The 21,233-nt window shown below is 36.0% G+C and overlaps 1 protein-coding gene across 5 annotated transcripts in view; it reads right to left on the bottom strand.

Annotated features, from left to right (window-relative positions):
• The window catches only part of CNOT6L (CCR4-NOT transcription complex subunit 6 like), a 109,069-nt gene that overhangs the window by 31,960 nt on the left and 55,876 nt on the right, over positions 1-21,233 (bottom strand). For all 5 annotated transcript variants that reach the window (XM_012743815.2, XM_012743804.2, XM_012743844.3 and 2 more), the window contains 4 exons: positions 21,112-21,201; positions 11,573-11,641; positions 8,274-8,431; positions 5,662-5,816 (listed from right to left, as the gene is read on the bottom strand). In XM_012743815.2, the coding sequence (XP_012599269.1) occupies positions 5,662-5,816; positions 8,274-8,431; positions 11,573-11,641; positions 21,112-21,201 (472 nt within the window). The remainder of the gene's footprint in view (positions 1-5,661; positions 5,817-8,273; positions 8,432-11,572; positions 11,642-21,111; positions 21,202-21,233) is intronic.

Raw genomic sequence — 21,233 nt, 5'->3', positions numbered from 1 at the left:
ACTTCCGTAAGCTCTGTGCCGCTCTTCTGTCCTCTCTTATCTATGCATATCTCTATCGTATATATACCATGTTATACTGTAATTGTCTCATTTTATTTTTGGAGACAGAGTCTCACTTTGTTGCCCAGGCTAGAGTGAGTGCTGTGGCATCAGCCTAGCTCACAGCAACCTCAATCTCTTGGGCTCAAGCGATCCTACTGCTTCAGCCTCCCGAGTAGCTGGGACTACAGGCATGAGCCACCATGACCGGCTAATTTTTTGTATATATATTTTTTAGTTGGTCAATTAATTTCTTTCTATTTTTAGTAGAGACAGGGTCTCACTCAGGTTGGTTTCGAACTCCTGACCTTGAGCGATCCTCCCACCTCAGCCTCCCAGAGTGCTAGGATTACAGGCATAAGCCACCACGCCCAGCCTGTAATTGTCTTATATGCCTATTTTTTCCTACTGTACCTGAGCTTTCAGTGAGATAAGAAACTTACTTGTCAATCATTGTGTCTATTGTATCCAGAACAAAAAATCATAAAGCAAATGGTTAGTAAACATTTAGTGAATAAATGATTAAACCAGTGTATGAAATGTTAATTGAAAGGATAAAAGACCTGAGACCACGGGAGGAGGTTGCAGAAGAGAACTGGAAGCAGAAACCCCCCGAGTAGCCTGGAGACTAGCGACAAGGGTAGGTGAAGTTATTAACTCTTCCCTCCCTTGCATCGCGGACTGCTGGTGGGCTCCCCAGGGGGTGGAGAGACCTGTGGACACCAGCTCAGAGACAGCCACCACCAGTGAGTGGTAAGCCTGTAGCGGACGCAGCACCAGGCTCCCAACTCCCTCGGGGCACCTCCGTGTGCACAGACCCGAGCCGAGTGGCAGGTGCCATATTGCTCCATTCTCCCCTCCCCCACTTCCCTATCCATGGCTGCCAAGAAAGACAATATAGCCACCAGCCGGAGGCATCTCCAGGGAACCGGACCTTCCCTTTTGGGACCCTACAGCTGACTGAGGGGAACTCAGACAGTAAGTTCCCTACCCACCAGCCCTCCCAGGTGCTGCTGGTCCAGTGATTCCAGGAGAACAGGGCAGACCCTGAGGCTGAGAGACATTAACCCAGCTTGGGCTCCCCGTGGGTGAATTAGGACTGGCACTCCTCACCCTGGTGGGGTTAGGGATTGAACTCCAGGGCCCGGAGGTCAGACCTGTGGACCAGATCCCATGCACCCAGGTCTCGCATTGCCCGGGACACAGAAGGGATTTCCGTGAACAGCCTACTGAAGTGTGTGTGCCTTCAGGGCCAGATCAGCATCCTTGAGAGCAACCCTCCTCCCAATGGGGGGCTGTATGCCCAGCCCAGAGGGCGATTCTGCGCAGGGAACATACCAGCTGGCACAGCCAGGGGAGGCCTGGTGGCATGAGGTCTGGCCTGCTGGCAGACGCCCAGGAGTAGCCGTGGAGTTGGGGACGGTGGAAAAGAACGAGGCTCACTCCAGACTGCGGGTCTCAGACGGACGCACCCCACACCCAGACTTTCTGACTGAGCGGGGCCATTCCAGCCCCTCTCTGACAGCTTTTCCTGGAAGCAGAGAACAGAACTTTGACCCCTGCTATCAGCATTGGTGGTGTCTGAGGGCAGGCTTACCCAACCCAGCTCTATCCAGACTCATTCCCAGACCAGCTCTCACTGAGGGGGAGAATAAGGACACACCTGGAAGTCCCAGGGCCCCACCCACCAACTGAGTCACCAAAGTATCTCTCTAGGAACAAGAACTGGACACAAGACCCAAAAACAACAGCGTAGCCTGTTCCTCCAAGCAAGTGCCATCTACTGACAGGGAGGACATTCTGCACACCCTTTTCACGGCGACTACTGACTCATCATACAGGGTGTGATCGAATCTCACCCACAAACACCACCTATTGGCTCAGAGACTAAACAGGGCATGTCATTATACAAACAAAAACCTAAAGGCAAGAAGCAACAAGTGATCCAGATGGGAAGAAATCAGAGAAGAAACTCTGGAAATATGAAGAACCAAACGGAAATTACACCCCCAAAGAGGAGCACCAGCCCCTTAGAAATGGACACGAAACAAAATCAGACCACTAAATGACAGGAGAGGAATGTCGAACATGGATTGTAAAGAAAATTCAATGACTTGCAAGAACAACTGGATAATCAACACAGAGAAAACGCAAAAAGATTCCAGGATCTGGAACAAAAATTCACTAAAGAAATTGAAACAATGAAGAAAAGTTTAACCGAACTCCTGGAAATGAATAATCAATTGAGGGAACTACAAAACATAGTGGAAAGCCTCAAGAACAGGGTAGATGAAACAGAATAAAGAATCTCAGAGATTGAAGATAACACCCTCCAATTAAATAAAACCGTCACAGAGATAGAGCAGAGAAACAAGAGAAAAGAGCAAAGCCTACAAGAGATGTGGGATTATGTGAAGAAACCTAATGTGAGAGTCACAGGGTTACCAGAAGGGGAAGAAGACAATACTCAAGGGTTGGACAAGCTATTTGAAGATAAAATAGAGGAAAATTTCCCAGGCCTTGCTAAAAATCTCGATATACAAATTTCAAGAAGCTCAGAGGACCCCTGGGTGATTCAATGCAAACTGGAAGACGTCACGACATGCAGTCATCAGACTGACCAAAATATCAACTAAAGAGGCTCTTCTACGAGCTATAAGATGAAAGAAACAAGTAACATATAAAGGAAAGCCAATCTGAATAACGCCAGACTTCTCTACTGAAACTTTACAAGCAAGGAGAGACTAGGGCCCCATTCTCACTCTTCTGAAACAGAATAATGCCCAGCCTAGAATCTTATTCCCTGCAAAGTGAAGTTTTGTATATGAAGGAGAAAGCAAGACATTCTCAGATAAGCAAAGACTGAGGGAATTCATCAAGACAAGACCAGCCCTTCAAGAAGTACTCAAAACAGTGTTACCCACGGATCAGCACAATAAAGACTCATGAATGTAAATCTACTCAAAGCTAAAGATCAAAGCCCAGACACCACAATGGCTCAAGAGAGAAAATAGAGCAACAAAGTTTAACCCAAAATAATGAACAGAAATCTGCCCCACCTATCAGTTATCTCAATAAATGTGAATGGCTTGAACTCCCCGCTGAAGAGACATAGGCTGGCCGAATGAATAAAAAAAACACAAGCCAAGTATCTGCTGCCTTCAGGAAACACATCTAACCTGCAAAGAGGCAGTTAGACTAAAGGTAAAGTGGTGGAGAACAATATTTCAAGCAAACAGAAGCCAAAAGAAAGCTGGTATGGCAGTGCTGATTACAGATAACTTAGCTTTTAAATCAACAAAAGTAATAAAAGACTTAAGGTCACTATATAATGGTGAAGGGTATAGTTCAACAAGAAGACGTAACAAATCTAAATATATATGCACCCAGATTCATAAAGCAACTCTACTTGATCTAAACAAATGGATAAACAACAACACCATAATAGTTGGAGACTTTAACACCCCACTGACAGCACAGGACAGATCCTCCAAACAGAAAATCAACAAAGAAATAGTGGACTTAAACAGAACTTTTACAGGACATTCTACCCCAAAACTACTGAATATACATTCTTCTCATCAGCTCATGGGTCATTCTCTAAGATTGACCATATCCTAGGACACAAAGCATGTCTCAAACAATTTCAAAAAATAGAAATTATACCATGTATCTTTTCAGACCATAGTGGAATAAATGTACAAATCAATCCTAACAGGAGTTCTCATTTCTACACAAAGTCATGGAAACTAAACAACTTTCTGCTGAATGGTCACTTCATAAATGAGGAAATCAAGATGGAAATCAAAAGATTCTTTGAACTAAATGACTAAGGAGACACAAGTTACCAAAACCTGTAGGACACAGCTAAAGCAGTTCTCAGAGGAAAGTTTATTTCCATAAATGCCTATATCCAAAAGTGGAAAAGATCACAAATAGACAACCTAATGAATTACCTCAAAGAGCTGGAAAAAGAAGAACACACCAACCCCAAACCTAGCAGAAGAAGTGAAATCATTAAGACCAAATCAGAACTAAATGAAATTGACAACAGGGAAACCATTCGGAAGATTAATAAAACAAAAAGTTGGTTCTTTGAAAAAATAAATAAAATTGACACACCTTTGGCTAGACTAACGAAAAGCAGAAAAGAAAAATTTCTAATAAGCTCCATCAGGAACAATAAAGGAGAAATTACAACTGATGCCCCCGAGATACAAGATATAATTTATGAACGCTACAAAAACCTCTATGTACACAAACTGGAAAATGTGGAGGAAATGGACAATTTCTTAGAAACACACAGCCTCCCTAGGCTCAACCAGGAAGAAATAGAATTCCAATACAATAGAATAGACCAATATCAAGTACGAAATTGAAACTGCAATAAAAAACCTTCCTAAAAAGAAAAGTCCTGGACCAGATGGTTTCACACCTGAATTTTACCACACCTACAAAGAAGAACTGGTGCCTATCCTGCAGAAATTATTCCACAACATCGAGAAGGATGGACTCCTCCCCAACACATTTTATGAAGTGAACATAACCCTGATACCAAAACCAGGAAAGGATGCAACAAAAAAAGAAAACTACAGACCAATATCCCTTATGAATATAGATGCAAAAAGTCTCAACCAAATCCTAGCCAATCGAATCCAGGTGCTTGCCAAGAAAATAATCCATCACAACCAAGTGGGCTTCATCCTAGGAATGCAGGGATGGTTCAACATACACAAATCTATAAATGTAATTCACCATGTAAACAGAAGTAAAAACAAAGACCATATGATCCTCTTAATAAATGCAGAAAAATCATTTGACAAAATTCAACACCCTTTTATGATAAGAACACTTCACAAAATAGGCATAGACGGGGCTTACCTAAAAATCATACAAGCAATATATGACAAACCCACAGCCAATATCATACTGAATGGGGAAAAATTGAAAGCATTCCCACTTATAACTGGAACAAGACAAGGTCGCCCATTATATCCACTTCTATTCAACATAGTGCTGGAAGTCCTGGCTACAGCAATCAGACGAGAGAGCAGAATTAAGGGCGTCCAAATGGGAGCAAAAGAGATCAAACTCTCACTCTTTGCTGATGACATGATATTATACCTAGAAAACCCCAAGGATTCGACCAAGAGACTCCTTGAACTGATAAATGAATTTGGTGAAATAAACACACAGACACACACAAAATAAGGAAAGGAGAAAGGGGGGGGGAGGGGAGGGGAGGGGAGGGGAGGAGTTGATAAAAATGAATGATTCCAGAAAAGGCCAACTGTTAAAAAAAAAAATCAAAGAAACCCAGATCACTTGTTGTTAAATCTTAAAATGTACCACTTTTTTTAACACCAAAATTAATATTTTACTTCATGAAAATACATTTTGAAATAAAACTATATTCAAGTCTATACTTCTTAAATTTTTAGTATAATTTGGCAATAAAAGCATAAATACAATAAATATCCTTGTTTCAACTATATAGGCCAAGAAATAATAAGTTTTAACTTGCATAATTCTTGCTTTCTAGCTTCTTGTTTATTTTATAGGGTTAAACCAAAGACAATTTTAAATGTGATTACACTATTGTGCTTTCTTTTCTCAACTCACTTTTCTGTTTTGAAGAATATTGCACAACCATCCACATGCTTTCTCTCCTGCTCAGACATGATTTTGGCACGTGACTTTGGAGAAAAAAATCCATCATATCCACGTTCCTTCAATGCTGGCAGAAAAAGAGTGAAGTATTGCTCTGTTTCCACTTCCTGAGATGAAAGAAAAGTTATCATTCACATGACAGAGGGAAAACTCTGATAAAGATATTAAAATGTTTAGCATTATGAGTAAGGTGTGATTAAGCTAAAATAATTCACATAACAGATATTATCTGACTATCTTACCTTATTTCTAGCAGCTGCCATTTGACAATGGCAGCTTTTTAATTTTTTTTTATTTTTATTTTTTGAGACAGAGTCTCGCTTTGTTGCCCAGGCTAGAGTGAGTGCCGTGGTGTCAGGCTAGCTCACAGCAACCTCAATCTCCTGGGCTCAAGCGATCCTCCTGCCTCAGCCTCTCGAGTAGCTGGGACTACAGGCATGCGCCACCATGCCCGGCTAATTTTTTCTATATATATTTTAGTTGGCCAATTAATTTCTTTCTATTTACAGTAGAGACGGGGTCTCATTCTTGCTCAAGCTAGTTTCGAACTCCTGACCTCGAGCAATCCGCCCGCCTTGGCCTCCCAGAGTGCTGGGATTACAGGCATGAGCCACCGAGACCAGCCCAATGGTAGCTTTTTAAACATGAGCCAGAAAGGTGACATGGCTTTCTCATGCTCACACAGCTAGTTAGTGACAGGAGCAAGATTATACCCCAGGGCTCTTGATCCCCAGTTTAGAGTTCATTCCACTATTCTCCACTTCCTCAAGACTGGTAATTAAACACAGCAATTTGAGCATATGATCAATTAAGTGGTAGGGAAGAGTAAATTTTATATATAAATAAGTAATTTTTGAAATTATTTATCCTTCTGAGCCACAGTAGAAAGGAATGATACCCAACAGTGAGAAATGTTAAGATCTATCAACAAAAAATTCTACTTTAAGAAATTTTCAGGTACCTAAATACCAATCATCCAATGGTCTCTGTTAAATATTGTTAGACTATTTTATTCTTTGACTCATAAAATATTTAATATATCTTTCCAAATGAAATAATCAAATACGAAGAAATGATTTATGTATCAAGGTGCTCATAATAGCATAATTTTAAACAGCAAAACCCCATACACAACTAAATGTCCAACAGTAGGGAAAAGGCTTAATATATGTTCATAGAATTGCTTTTGAAGAATTTTAGTAACATGGAAAATCCATTAGGTGCAATAAGCAAAATATGCCAATAATGTGAGATTAGTTTTGTTTTGCAAATATATCCATAAGTAAATTGGTAAGTGAATAAAAAGAAAATGTATAGAGGAAAATACTCCAGAAGTTTTAACATAGTAACCATCTTCAGGATATGAGATTAAATGTTTTCCTCCATCATGCTTTATATTTTTTCAAAACTTTCAACTTATCTAAAAGTAAACACTTTAAAATGCTATGTAGCATTATTTTTATAATAAGAAAACAATTTCCTTAAATTGTTACACTTTAGCCTTCAAACTATAATTAGAAGAGTACCAGGCTGTTATAACTGCCAATACTAAACCAAAAGGTGGAAAATTAAGTAACTACGAATAGCCTACTTTCATTTGCCTCCTCCTCCAACTCCGTGTCAGTGTCAGTGTTTATAAGAAATTTTAATTTCTGAAGACTTATTTTTTGTTATTTTCTAGGCAATATAAAAATATCAAGCTACTCTATAAGAAAAAATAATTAATTTTCCCCTCAAACTGTGTTGAAATGAATGTGTGAAATTATAATACTTAACATTTTAAAACACTTTTAAGAAATAAGTATTTGAGGTGATAGATGTTAATTTGCCTGATTTGTTCATTCTACAATGTAGACATGTATCAGAACATCACTGTATCCCCTAAACATATAAAGTATTTGTCAATTTAAAAAAAATTTAAACCTTTAAAGCATTTAATATGCATTGAAAGTTACTAAGAAAAAAATTACTAAAAACTACTCAAATCTCTTTGTCTCATTAGCTAAATGATGAAAAGTAGTAATAAAATATATTTCATGAACATGTGCTGCTTCTTCAACTAAGTTCATTACAATAAAGTGTTATAAAACAGAAGAGTCTAAATTTCAGAGGTGCTTTATAAAGTAAGGCAAAAATGAATAATTTATAGTATATTTTTAAATTTTTACCTTTAAAAAACAACTGTGGGCAAACACTTTCTTTTTTAACAGACTCCATAATAAATTAAATTTGTATTGCTGAAGATGGCAATCTTCTACAGTTTTCTTTCAGCAATACCAACGACTTGTTCATGAGGTAAATTATTAACATAGATAATGGGTGAAATTATTTTCACTTAAGAAAACAGTAAATGAATATAAGTGGATAGCTGTACTCAGCAAAATAGTTTCACTGTGGAAATGTCTTAAATGTTTATTTAAATTGTCCTTTATTTTAAGAGAAGGAGAGAAAATAAGTCCTTCTGAGTTTTGCTTTGAACACAGGATCTTTCCCAGAGTTAAGATCTTCTATTATTTTTAAGTTCCCCCCTTAAGTTAAAGACAATTTAATTTCTATGGTGTTACCTGAAGACTAATGATATCTGCGTCACAGTTAACAATTTCTTCCATAATTCCCTTTTTCCTGTATTCCCAGTTTAATGCCCAGGATGGGCAATAGCCATATAGCTGCCGGGTGGCGTATTTATCACATAACACATTGTAACACATAACCGTGAATGATGCTAAGTGGGGGGGGAGGGGGAAACAACAGACAAAAGGTAGAAAATTAGGCAACTTTTTCTAAAGCAGTATCATGTGTATACCTGCACAAGCACACACATCTATCCCAAATATCATCACTGTAACATGTCTAGACAAGTCTAAGATTTTGTTAATCTCTATGTACCAAAACTTCCCTGGAGTTCACCACATCAAAGTTTTTACTTGTCTTAAATTAGACTAACAGTTCACCTTTGAGATTTTTGAGGATATTTATCTTAATTAAAAAAAAATCAAACTTTAAATTGGAGTGCTAATTTTTTCATATAATTTGCTGAGAAAAGCTTCTCGAAATAGATGAAACAAAGGTAAATTTCTGTTTCATTCTAATAAAAGGGCTCTAATCCCAATTTTTATTAACAAAATATCCATACTTAATTTCGAGGGGGGCCTCTGTTGTTACTACTCTGAGGCAGAAGAGAATGGACTAAAAATTTAGTTGTGAGAGAATCCTTTTTGCCAATCAAATGTACATTTCTAAAATTTCATTTTAAAATGTCCTTAACATAAAAGGACTGTGAGCAAAATAACAGGCAGGAGAAGATGGTTTGTATCCCTGTTACTCAAAAATGGCTCTAAACACGAGTAATATTAGTTATCACCAAACACCTACTGAATAAAAGTCTGCAGTTTAACACAATCCCCAGGTGATTCATATGCATATGTACATTAAAGTCTGAAAAGCCATGATTTTTATCAGCGATCCTCGCTGCCCTTCAGAATCCACTTTGTAGACCGTTAAAAAAAATGCTGATGGCCAGGCGCAGTGGCTCACGCCTGTAATCCTAGCACTCTGGGAAGCCGAGGCGGGCGGATTGCTCGAGGTCAGGAGTTCGAAACCAGCCTGAGCAAGAGCGAGACCCCGTCTCTATTATAAATAGAAAGAAATTAATTGGCCAACTAATATATATAGAAAAAATTAGCCGGGCATGGTGGCACATGCCTGTAGTCCCAGCTACTTGGGAGGCTGAGGCAGGAGGATCGCCTGAGCCCAGGAGTTTGAGGTTGCTGTGAGCAAGGCTGACGCCACGGCACTCACTCTAGCCTGGGCAACAGAGTGAGACTCTGTCTCAAAAAAAAAAAAAAAAAAAAAAAAAAAAATGCTGAAACCAAGGGCCTGACTCCAGACTAAGTCAGAATACTAGAGTCTGGGATTCATATTTTAAAAAGCATCCCAGGTGATTATAATGGGCAGATATAGTTGAGAATCACTTATTTAAATACATTGTGAAAAATCTAAGGTGAAGTGACACTTGATTGAAGGTTCAATTTCAGATGGGAAAAGTATTAAGAAAAACTCAGTTCAATGGTCCCCTGGGCAGTCTGACTGGTGGTCATTTTGGACACTGGGGGCTAAATTTCAGTTTGAGTTGATTTGTATTCTGATATCTGCAGAAATCATCTTGGAAATGATCCAGAACCATTTCCAAGCCACTACATTGTGAAGTGAGCACCCTGAGTTTATCTTACTCTGCTGCTTCTCTGACTTTGAAATGTCTTTTGGAAGTAAGGGGAAAAGAAGCAAGGCAGAGTGTTAACTGCTTCATTCAGACTGTTCCTAAAACTTTGTGAAGTGAGATTTTATAGAAAAAGCCAGAGGCTGCAATTATTTTTATTTATTTATTTATGTATTTGTTTTGAGACAGGGTCTCACACTGTGGCAGGGGCTAGAGTACAGTGGCGTCATCATAGCTCATTGCAACCTCAAATTCCTGGGCTCAAGCAATTCTCCTGCCTCAGCCTCCAGAATAGCTGGGACTACAGGCATGCGCCACCATGCCTGGCTAATTTTTCTTTTCCTTTTTTTCTTTCTTGCTCAGGCTGGTCTCAAACTCCTGACCTCAAAGGATCCTCCCGCAGTGCTAGGATTACACAGACATGAACCACCGTGTTTAGCAGCAATTTCTATAACATACTCTAATTTCTCCATATCAGTATCAATGCCTGAGAATGAGCTAGCAATTTTTAAACAGAAGTGAAAATTAGCTAAATTGCTTATCACTTAGATCATCAATGGGCACCTCTGTTAAGAGGTGTTATTTATGGTAACCCCAACACAGTGCCTCTTGTAGTAGGTTGATATTATGGCAATAGAAGAGTATGGTGGTTTTAAAATTATATTCTCTGAAGGCACAAAATTGTACTATATATTATACTATCTCTCAGTGTTATTAAAATGCAAATAAATCCCCAAAGAGGTTACATACCCCACATTTCCCAATACTAAAACAAATGACTTGTTCTGAATCCTCTTGCTTCTTAAAAAAAGCCAAAAATTCACAAACAGAAGGGCTTTATATGGTTCAAAATGGTTCATAATAAATTATATGATTTACCCTTTAAAAATTATTAAAGTAGCAGTATTCCATGACTGGTTTAACCTTCATATTGAAACAGTTAAAATTTTCATCTAATTTTAAAATGAAATTAGCTATCATGAAAACTATTACTCCTATGATTTAAAAGACATGTAGAAAAACAATAATTCATAACTAATTTTAAGTAGAATTCCCAAGCATAAAATGTCTTAACATGTAGTAAGTAGCCCTGTAAATGTCAATCCATTTTGGGGTCCCACAAAGAGATAATAAAGATTTATATCTTCTACATTACTACAATTCTAGAAATACTAGATTATATCCTTGTATTACTCAAATACTCACCTCTCTATTATTTTGTCACTCCTGGACTGGTATCACAATTTTGTTGCCAATATAGCAAATATATACCTAGTCTAAATTATTCTTCGATAAATGTTATCCATCTACCTCTCAAGAAAGATAAAACTTAGTAGCTTAAAACTTTTCAGAACAAAATTCATTATCATTTTTCTTAAATCACCCAATACCATGTAAAGATGCCACTTTAAAAACTGTATTACAGAATAAATTTTAAAGCCAAGAGCTGCATTACTGTGAAAGATACAAAATATTGGTATATAGGCCTATCTTAATGTGTATTTTTAAAAGTCTATCCATCAGTATTTTTAAACTCATCTACTCACAAGAGGTAAAATGAAGACTTGTTAATTATAGATAATGAAGCCCAAATGGTATTGTAAGTATTTCTGAAAAAAGTCAAGGAAAAAGAGAAAAACTATTTACCTGATGGCAGAATTTGGTCTCGTTCTTTTAATGTAATCCATGGCCTCGGAGGAAGCTGCTCTGGATGAACTGAAAAAAAAATACTGTAAATATAAGTTACTTTCATGTATTTCTAAAATTAATATCATTTAGTTTATAATGTCAAATCAACCTGTTTTCTATTCAGCTGTAGTGGCCAACAAACTGACTTAAAACTCTAAAGCTGAAATTTAAAGAACATTTAGAAGCCAAAGGAACTTTAAGAAGAGCTATGCAGAGAATACAGAACTAATACCAGAAAAGAACATTAGGAAACTCATTAACGGCATCTCCACTTACACAGTATTTATGAAAAATATTAATACCTATTTAAAACCCTAAGTAAAATCTTAGGTCTTAATTACGTATGCAAACTGTGTTGATTCAGCCTTGTCCTCTTCTGGGAAATAAAAGCTATGTGAAATTTTAATATACTGATGACTTCAAAAAACTCAAACATTTTTAAAATAGAAAAAAGCACATATACATATGTGTAATAAAAACTAGTGAATTTTCTAATGCAGTATTCGTTTCCTGATTTCATTCTCTATCTCTTTTATAATGTCAATGCAAAGCAAGAGATAAGGAAAGAACTCCATTGTATAGAAAAAGAGAAGGCACTTATAAATCATTAACTGCTCAGATACGGTTATCAATACCATGGAACTACATGCTACCCAATTGCCAGATGAACTATATTTCTTTCCCTTTTAAAAATATTTGGAATATAAGACAACTTGATTCAAGTTTATAGATATGCCCACACTATTAGTGGCTGAAAAATGTATTCCTTTAAAACAAAAAACACTATCTTTATCCAGCTATGGAAATTTTAACCAAAGTAGCCCAGATCTTTAAAATGTCACTTTACTAATAACCATTTTGGTGTTCCCAAAGTCTACCTAAAGTGTACTATTCTGATTTAGCAGCCGTACTTAATGCAGAGTGAAATGAACATGACTTTACATATTCCATATCTTGCCAGGAAAGAAATGAAGATTACTCGGCCGGGCGCTGTGGCTCACGCCTGTAATCCTAGCTCTTGGGAGGCCGAGGCGGGCGGATTGCTCAAGGTCAGGAGTTCAAAACCAGCCTGAGCAAGAGTGAGACCCCGTCTCTACTATAAATAGAAAGAAATTAATTGGCCAACTGATATATATATAAAAAAATTAGCCGGGCATGGTGGCACATGCCTGTAGTCCCAGCTACTCGGGAGGCTGAGGCAGGAGGATCGCTTGAGCCCAGGAGTTTGAGGTTGCTGTGAGCTAGGCTGACGCCACGGCACTCACTTTAGCCTGGACAACAAAGCGAAACTCTGTCTCAAAAAAAAAAAAAAAAAAAAAAGAAATGAAGATTACTACAAGATGACAGACAAATCGTCCAGCTGATTAAACATACTGAATCCTAGAAAATAATCATGCCTGCTAGGAGTGCCATGCCAGAATCATGCATCTGTCTCAAAAGTGGAAAGCCCACTATATAAATAGAATAAAGGGTCAACAAAGAGCTTCCTAGCTATTGGGATCCTTAACAGCAAAATCTACCTAAGTTGGCTTTGTTAAAAATTCAGAAATCAAAAAACTTCTCAAAATAAAACAAGGTAATGTCAACATTCTGGTGCTTCCCATATCTTAACTAACATTCCACAATATATCAGCATAAATAAAATACATAGTATTCACCAACAATATCCAAAGAGCCAAAATCACATGAAGGGATACTCTATCTCACCAGTAACCAGTACAATTAAAAAGATGAGATAGCATATTTGTTACCCAATACAAGTTTTTTAAGTTTAATCATATCTAGAGGTGATGGTGATAAAGAAACAGCTACTTGCACATACAGCTTATGAGAATATAAACTAGTAAAGCTATATGAAGAACAAGTTGGCATCATCTTCTAAAATTTAAAACATCCATGTCCGTGTGACCTAGCAGTTCTATTTCTTGGGATCAGACCTACCTGCTTAAATCAGTATTAAAAAAGATATTCATCACACCACTGTTAATAACAGCAAAAGCAATGGTAAATGGCTAAATAATATCCATTTTAAGAAAAGTCTATGCTATAGTTTTTGAAAAAAAGATATGTATGTTATACAGGAAAAATATCCATGGGATACTGTTGAGTTTTTAAAAAGGTAGAAAAATACATCATTAAATGTGATATATTTTATTAGAAAATTTAAAAACTATGCACTAAAAATAATATAAAAATTCTGCTTGTGTAATTTTTGTATATAAATGCCTACCAGAAAGTAAAAGGATACATACCCAAATCACAAGTGTGATTACCTACATGGAGGGGCCTGGGATTAAAGGCAGCAGTCGAAGGAAATCTGAGCTTTAACATGAATTTTAACATTTTTTACAAGAAGGATAATATATTCATGTGAGAAATGTATTTAAAATCAATTTTTAAAGATGAAACCGCATGGCCAATGACACGACAAAGGAAATGAATACACTTACACAAGACACTATCACATTAGATAAATATATTAGTGACTCAATCAAAGGTAACATCTCCAGCAAAGCCCAAGAGAGCTAATCTACCCCACATCAGCTGGCAGTGGAAGTGTAAGAAGAGACAACAGAACTATATGCTAAATCTAAACAGGGCACTTGCCTGCTAAATTAGAGATTTAAAAAGGACCAAGAGTCTCATAATATCCAAAATGTCCTAAGTACAAATGAAAATAACCAGTCATATCAAGAACCAGGAAAATCACAACTTAAATGAGAAAAGACTATTAATAGACAGTAACACTAAAATGATTCAGATGTCAAAATTATCAGACAGAGGTTTTAGGGCAGCCATCATAGAACAAGTAGTCATAAATTCCCTTGAAACAAATGAAAAAATTAAAAATCCCAGAAAATAAAGTTATTTTTTAAAAAAAGGACCAAACAGATATTATCAAACTACAAAATACAATAACCAAAATTTTAAAACTTATTGGAAGGGCACAATAGAATAAAGATAAAATGAGTGAACTTGAGAACAAACCAATAGAACTTAATCTGAACAAAAAGAATATGAACTGAAAAAATCAACAGTTTGAAAAGCCTGTGGAACAATAACAAAAGACCTAAATTTATATCATCTGAGTTCCAGGAGAAGAGAAAGAATGTGGAGCTGCAAAAGTGTTCTAAGAGATAATGGCTAAAAATTTCCAAATATATGTGAAACACATCCATCCACAAATTCAAAAAGGTGAGCAAACTTCATGTTTAATAAACCCAAAGAGAAACTGAAATCACAGAAACAGGGCTGAGTTTGAATTGTGAATAGGAGTCAGGAATTGGAGGCGGCTGACGTTCATGTGAGATGTTCAGGAAGAAAGAAACGGGGAAAGAAGATTTTAAGAGGTTTTGCTATATGAGAATTGAAATCTTTTAGTGTTTTCAAGAAGCTATAGATAAAAATATCATTTAGGATGGATTTTTTTTCAACTTTAATTTCTCGACTTTTGTTTTAATTTCTTGTCTGTACAGAGAAGAATCCTAAATTGAGGACAGAAAGAATGAGAGTGAAATAATTAGACTAGACTTTAAGTCATCATTCTCACATTCTATATTTGTCCCCTTTCAAAGTACTACATGAAGAGCAGCAGTGGATGCTGTGCTGTGTTGTCCAAATCCTTTTTTAGGAATGGAGATCTTATTATCCCAGGGGCCAAGACTGCTACCAGAAGGTGGCCCTCAGCTCTCAGCACCTTCCAGGGATTGCCTTGGTTCAGAGAGCATCTCACCCAGTCACACCCATGCCATAGTGGCCCACATCCAGTGATTAATCAGAGTGGAGGTTTAAAGTCCTGGTCCCATCACACAACTGGGGACAACTATAAAGGGTCAAACAGCTTCAAAACTCTCTGCTGAGTCAGCTGAATCCATGATTGAGATGACTTCTCAACTCATCTTCTTCCACTGTTCATAATGCCATACTTCAGTATTAGTAGTGCTAACACTTAAAATACATATTAACTTTATTTAAATGTAATTTTTTCTGCCATCGTTGCTCCCCAATATGCTATAATAAATGTTAATTTCATAGTAAAAAAAAATAAAATAAACCCAAAGAAATCCACACAAGACAGATCATAATTAAACTTCCTAAAAATAAAGAATCTTAGAAATAACAGAAAGAAGTAACACGTCACCTATTGGGGAATATCAATTTGAATGACACTGGATTTCTTTTCTGAAACAATGGAAGCTTGAGAAAGTCGTACATTTTTCAAAAACGGAAAGAAAAGAACGGTCAACTGCAAATTCTGAATCCAGCAAAACTATGCTTCAGAAATCAAGAGTAAAGATGTTAACAAGCAAAAGAAAACTAAGACTTTGTTGCTAGCAGAACAAAGTCTTAAAGACTGGCTAAAGGAGCTCTCTAAATAGAAACGTGTGTGTATGTGTACATATATAAAACAGAATAAAGAAATGGAACATTAAAAAGGAGATAACAAGGGATGTGTAAAGATAACAGATTATCCTTCTTCTCCCCATCAGCTTCTTAAATCGTATTTGATAGCTAAAGCAAAATTTATTGTAATAATATCTGTTTTGGTGCTCAGTGTAGTACTTCCTAAATACACAAATTAAAAGAGCAGAATGTTAGCAAAGTGAATAAAAAACATGGCACAACTATATGCTAACTACAAGAAACTCACATCAAATGCAACAGTATAGGAAAACTGAAAGTAAGAGAATGGAAAATGATATATCATGGTAACAAACAAAGCAAGAGCGGCTATATTAATTTCAGATAAAGTAAATTTCAGAGCAAAGAAAATACTAGGAACACAGAGGGTCACTACATAATAAGGAAATGATCAATCCACTAAGATGTAGCAATTCTAAATAAGTATGTACCAAATGATAGATCTTCAAAATACCTAAAGAAAAACTGACAGTTAAAAGAAGAAATAAACAAATTCATAACTACAGTTGGGGATTTAAACACCCCAACACCAGATTTGATAGGACTACTAGAAAGAAAATAAGAAAAGATACAGAAGAATTGAACACTACCACCCATGCACATGACCTAATTTATATTTACGGAGTAATCTATCCAACAACTAAAGAATACACATTTTTTTAAGAGTCCATGGAACATTAACAAGATAGACAATATCCTGGATTAAAAAACCAACAAATTTTAAAAAACTGAAATATAGAATATGTTTTACAACTGGTCCCAAACTAGAATCAAATAAGACATCAATAGAAAGACAACAGGAAAATAAAACACTTGTAAATTAAACAGCATACTTCTAAATAATCCACCAGTCAAAGAGGAAGTCCCAAAGGAAATTTAAAAATACGCTGAACTAAATGAAAATAAAAATACAACCATCACAATCTGTGAGGTACAGCTAAAGTAGTACTGACAGGGAAATTTATAGTGCTATATGCTTACGTTAAAAAAGAGGAACATTCTCAAATCAATAATCTAAATTTCTACATCAAACTAGAAAAAAAAAACCAAAATAAGCTCATAGCAAACAGAAGAAAGGAAATAGTAAGAAACAGGAATACAGAAAGGTTAAATATAAAAGAACAGAAGAAAACTAAACAATGCAAATTCAAATCAAAGGAGAACTCATATAACTATTTTTTGTAGCTATATTAATATCAAAGTAAATTTTAAAGAACAGCCCAATAAAAGATTTAAATAACCAGGAATATAAACACATGAAACACACTCTTAGAATATTTACTTAAAAAGCTGAAAGAAGTACAAGAGGAAATAGACAAATCTACAATCAAAATGTGAGATTTTAACACCGCTCTATTAGTAATGAAAAAAACCAAAGTAATCATTAAGTATATTGGTCCAGCATGATGGCTCACGCCTATAAATCCAAGCATTTTTGGGAAACCATGGCAAGAGTATTGCTTGAGCCTGGAGTTCAAGACCAGCCTGGGCAACATCACAAGACCCCATCTCTACACACGCAAGCACGCACGCACACGTGCACACACACACGCGCGTAATTTTTTTTTTTTTTTTTTTGAGACAGAGTCTCAACTCTGTTGGCTGGGCTAAAGTGCCATGGCGTTAGCTTAGCTCATAGCAACCTCAAACTCCTGGGCTTAAGCAATCCTTCTGCCTCAGCCTCCTGAGTAGCTGGGACTACAGGCATACACCACCATGCCTGGCTAATTTTTTCTATATATTTTTAGTTGGCCAATTAATTTCTTTCTATTTATAGTAGAGACGGGGTCTCGCTCTTACTCAGGCTGGTTTCGAACTCCTGACCTTGAGTGATCCTCCCACCTCAGCCTCCCAGAGTGCTAGGATTAAAGGCATGAGCCACAGCGCCCGGCCTACAAAATTTTTTTAAAAATTAGCCAGGCTGGTGGGGCATGCCTGTAGTCCTAGCTACTAGGGAGGCTGAGGTGAGAGGATTGCTTGATCCCAGGACTTCAAGGTTACAGTAAACTATGATCGCACCACTGTACTCCAGCCAGGGCAACAGAATGAGACCTTGTCTCAAAAAAAATGATAATAAAGTATATATAACACATTCAAACAATATAATTAACTAATATATATTGAAATACTGCACCAAACTACAGAATACAAATCCTTTTCAAGTGCACACATAACAAGTCACAAAAATTATGTATGTGGCAATAAATAACACATTTTTAAAAATTTAAATTAATAAGAGTATTTTCTCTGACTACAATGGAATCAAGCTAGGAGTCTATGACAAAGAAAACTAGAAAAACTCCACTGCAAATATAGAATTAAATTTCTAAATGACTCACAAGTCAAAGAAGAAATGATGAAGGCTATTAGAAAATATGCTGAACCAAATCATAATGAAAATAATACAAATTAAAGCATGTGTGATGCAGCCAAAAGTCAGATTTAGACAGAAATTTATAAGTAAACATATTGGAGAAAAAAAGACCAGAAATAAATGATTTAGGAGTGTACACATCTTAAGTTAGAAAAATAACAGTAAATGAAACCCAAAGAAAGCCAAAGGAAGGAACAAAGAGAAGATATTGATATTAAAAATATCATTTAATATTAATGATATTAAATGATATTATATGTTATTTATTAAACATATAATAAAGAAGACCAATGAAGCTAAAGTTGGTTCTCCTTTTCAAAGAAAATATTGATAACTACTTGGGCAAGACTTTGTATGAAGTAAAAAGAGGCAATACGAATAAACTAATACCTAAAATGAAAAACAGACATCATTATACATCCTATGGACACTAAAACATAAGAAGATATTCTGCACATACAACATTATGCCAATAAATTTGAAGATTTAAACAAAATGTGCAAATTTCCAGAAAACACAACTTTCAGAAACTCACTGAAAAAGAAATGGAAATTCAGAATAGTACTGTAGTTATTGAAGAAATCAAATTAGTAATATAAAAACAAACTCAGGCCCAGATATATTCTACCAAACATTTAAAAAAGAAAAAAAACAGCAACAACCTTAAACAAACTCTTCTAAATAACAGAAAATGAAGAAATACTCCTCAATAAATCCGATGAAACTAGTATAACTTTAATATCAAAACTTGACAAGGACACTGACTTTTTATAAAGCAATCATAATTAATGACACTGTTATATCACCACAAAGACTAATGGAAGAAAACAGAAAATCCAGAAACAGATCCACACATACATAGATACTTGATTTATGACAAAGATAGCACTAAAAAACAGTAGCAAAAGGACAGTCTTATCAACAAATGGCCCAGGGTTAATACAATGTACATATGGAAATATCATGAAGCCTAACTTCTACCTCACATAAACATCAATTTCAGGAAGAATATAGCTCTAAATGTTGCAAGTAAAAAAATAAGTTTCTCAATAATAATACAGAAGAATGCATGCTTGACTTTCAAAACTCTTAAAGAGGGTAGGGAAAAACTGTAAAGAGAACACAAAATCTCTGTAACAGGAAAGATGAAGAAATTGGAGTATGTTAAAATTTTTCTATTCATCAAAAGACAAATCAAGAGAATGAAAAAGCAAACAGCAGCACAGGAGAAGACACCTACAATGTATAAAACAAAAAGCTTATTATCTAAAACATATGAAGAACTCCATTAAAATTACACATACATATCACACACATGCCATATGGCTGGGTCAACTGACTATATCTATACAGACAGGAGAGAGATTTAATTTTAAAGCAAGTTGGAAACAGCAAACATATGCTGTATACACATTAAACTACCACATATTTCTAATTCATAATTTTTAGACCTCTGTAATAAATTTGCTTGTATCTCTTCCAATTTTTATTCTTATTATACAAAAATGTTTTAGATATTAATTTGGTTTTACCTTATTTTAAACTTTTATTTTTTGTGTGTGTGAGGGTATCTTCTATGATGAAGAGAATTTAAAAAGAATATAGCCAAATATTGTGATGATGGCCTCTATGCTGGAACTTATAATTACTCTAGCTGTTTCAGAACTCTGTAATTTAGAAAGACATTATCCCAAGAAAATATCTGCATTTAATAGTATCTCCATATTTTCCCCATATTTTGAATGCTAAAGGTGTTAGGTTTGTTCAAGGTGGGAACTCAAAAAGTACGTATGGAACTGAGTGCGGTTAATGGAAAACTGAGGTTTGTGAATCAATAGAATCACCCTCCTCCTCTCTTATCTCTACAAGGATGAGACTGACCCAAGGGTCCTAGAAATTGGTTGTTTGAAAAAAAATGTCTATTGCAGCAGCTGTTGTGGCCCAGGTACTCACCCCCCCCCCCAAGAAATCCTCTACAAAACCCAAGGCTTTCCCCTCCCCTCAGTGTGGATGCTCTTTGGCCTCCACCCATCTGCACCCAAATGCCCAAAATGAAGAGTATTTTACTACACATGAGACTTTGTGTGTCTCTCTTGGCCCCAGACCTAACAAAAGGAAAAAAATGTTTTAAGTCAAATATTTAGTAGCCTTTTTATATACAAAACTTTAGTTTGGAATACAACTATTTTAGGCAGATAAATCTGGTGTTCTTAATTTAAATGCTGCTTACAAAATTTCCACAAATTTGCAGTGAATCCAACTAGTCATTTCATTTAAACATGCAAATTGTGTGGTTTCCAAGTAATCTGCATCAAATTCAAACAACTAATAACTACATAGTTTTATGATTAAGACAATCTTGAGTTCATATTTGGCATTAATTAGCTATGTGTAAATTACTTAAGTCTCTGAATCTCAGAATTTGCATCTCTAAAATGTGAGGAAAAATTCCTACCCTCCTAGGTTCTTAGAAAGATTAAACAAGATAATGTAACTAAAGCCCCTAATATTGCTTGGTAAACAGAAAACATCAGTATACAAAAGAAGAATGCCCCACTGCCATGGGATATGCTCATGGGAAGGAACTCTAAACCTATAAGCAGTTATAAAAAATTGTCAAATAATCTTGAGCAACATGCGACATATTATCTAGTGATAATACCTGTAGAGTTTACTTTACTGCTTTGTCACTAATAGTTACCTGCAAGATTGTCAAGCATGAAGTTCAGTAGCTTTCGGGTTCCATCGGAGTCCTGGTATAAGTTGATAATATCCTGTGATAAAGGATTGCCTAAAGCAGAGACAAAAATAAAACCTGTAAAA

This window comes from Microcebus murinus, chromosome 26, assembly GCF_040939455.1.
Source record: "Microcebus murinus isolate Inina chromosome 26, M.murinus_Inina_mat1.0, whole genome shotgun sequence".
Taxonomy (NCBI): Eukaryota; Metazoa; Chordata; class Mammalia; order Primates; family Cheirogaleidae; genus Microcebus; species Microcebus murinus.
This window is presented reverse-complemented; position numbering and strand designations above follow the sequence as displayed.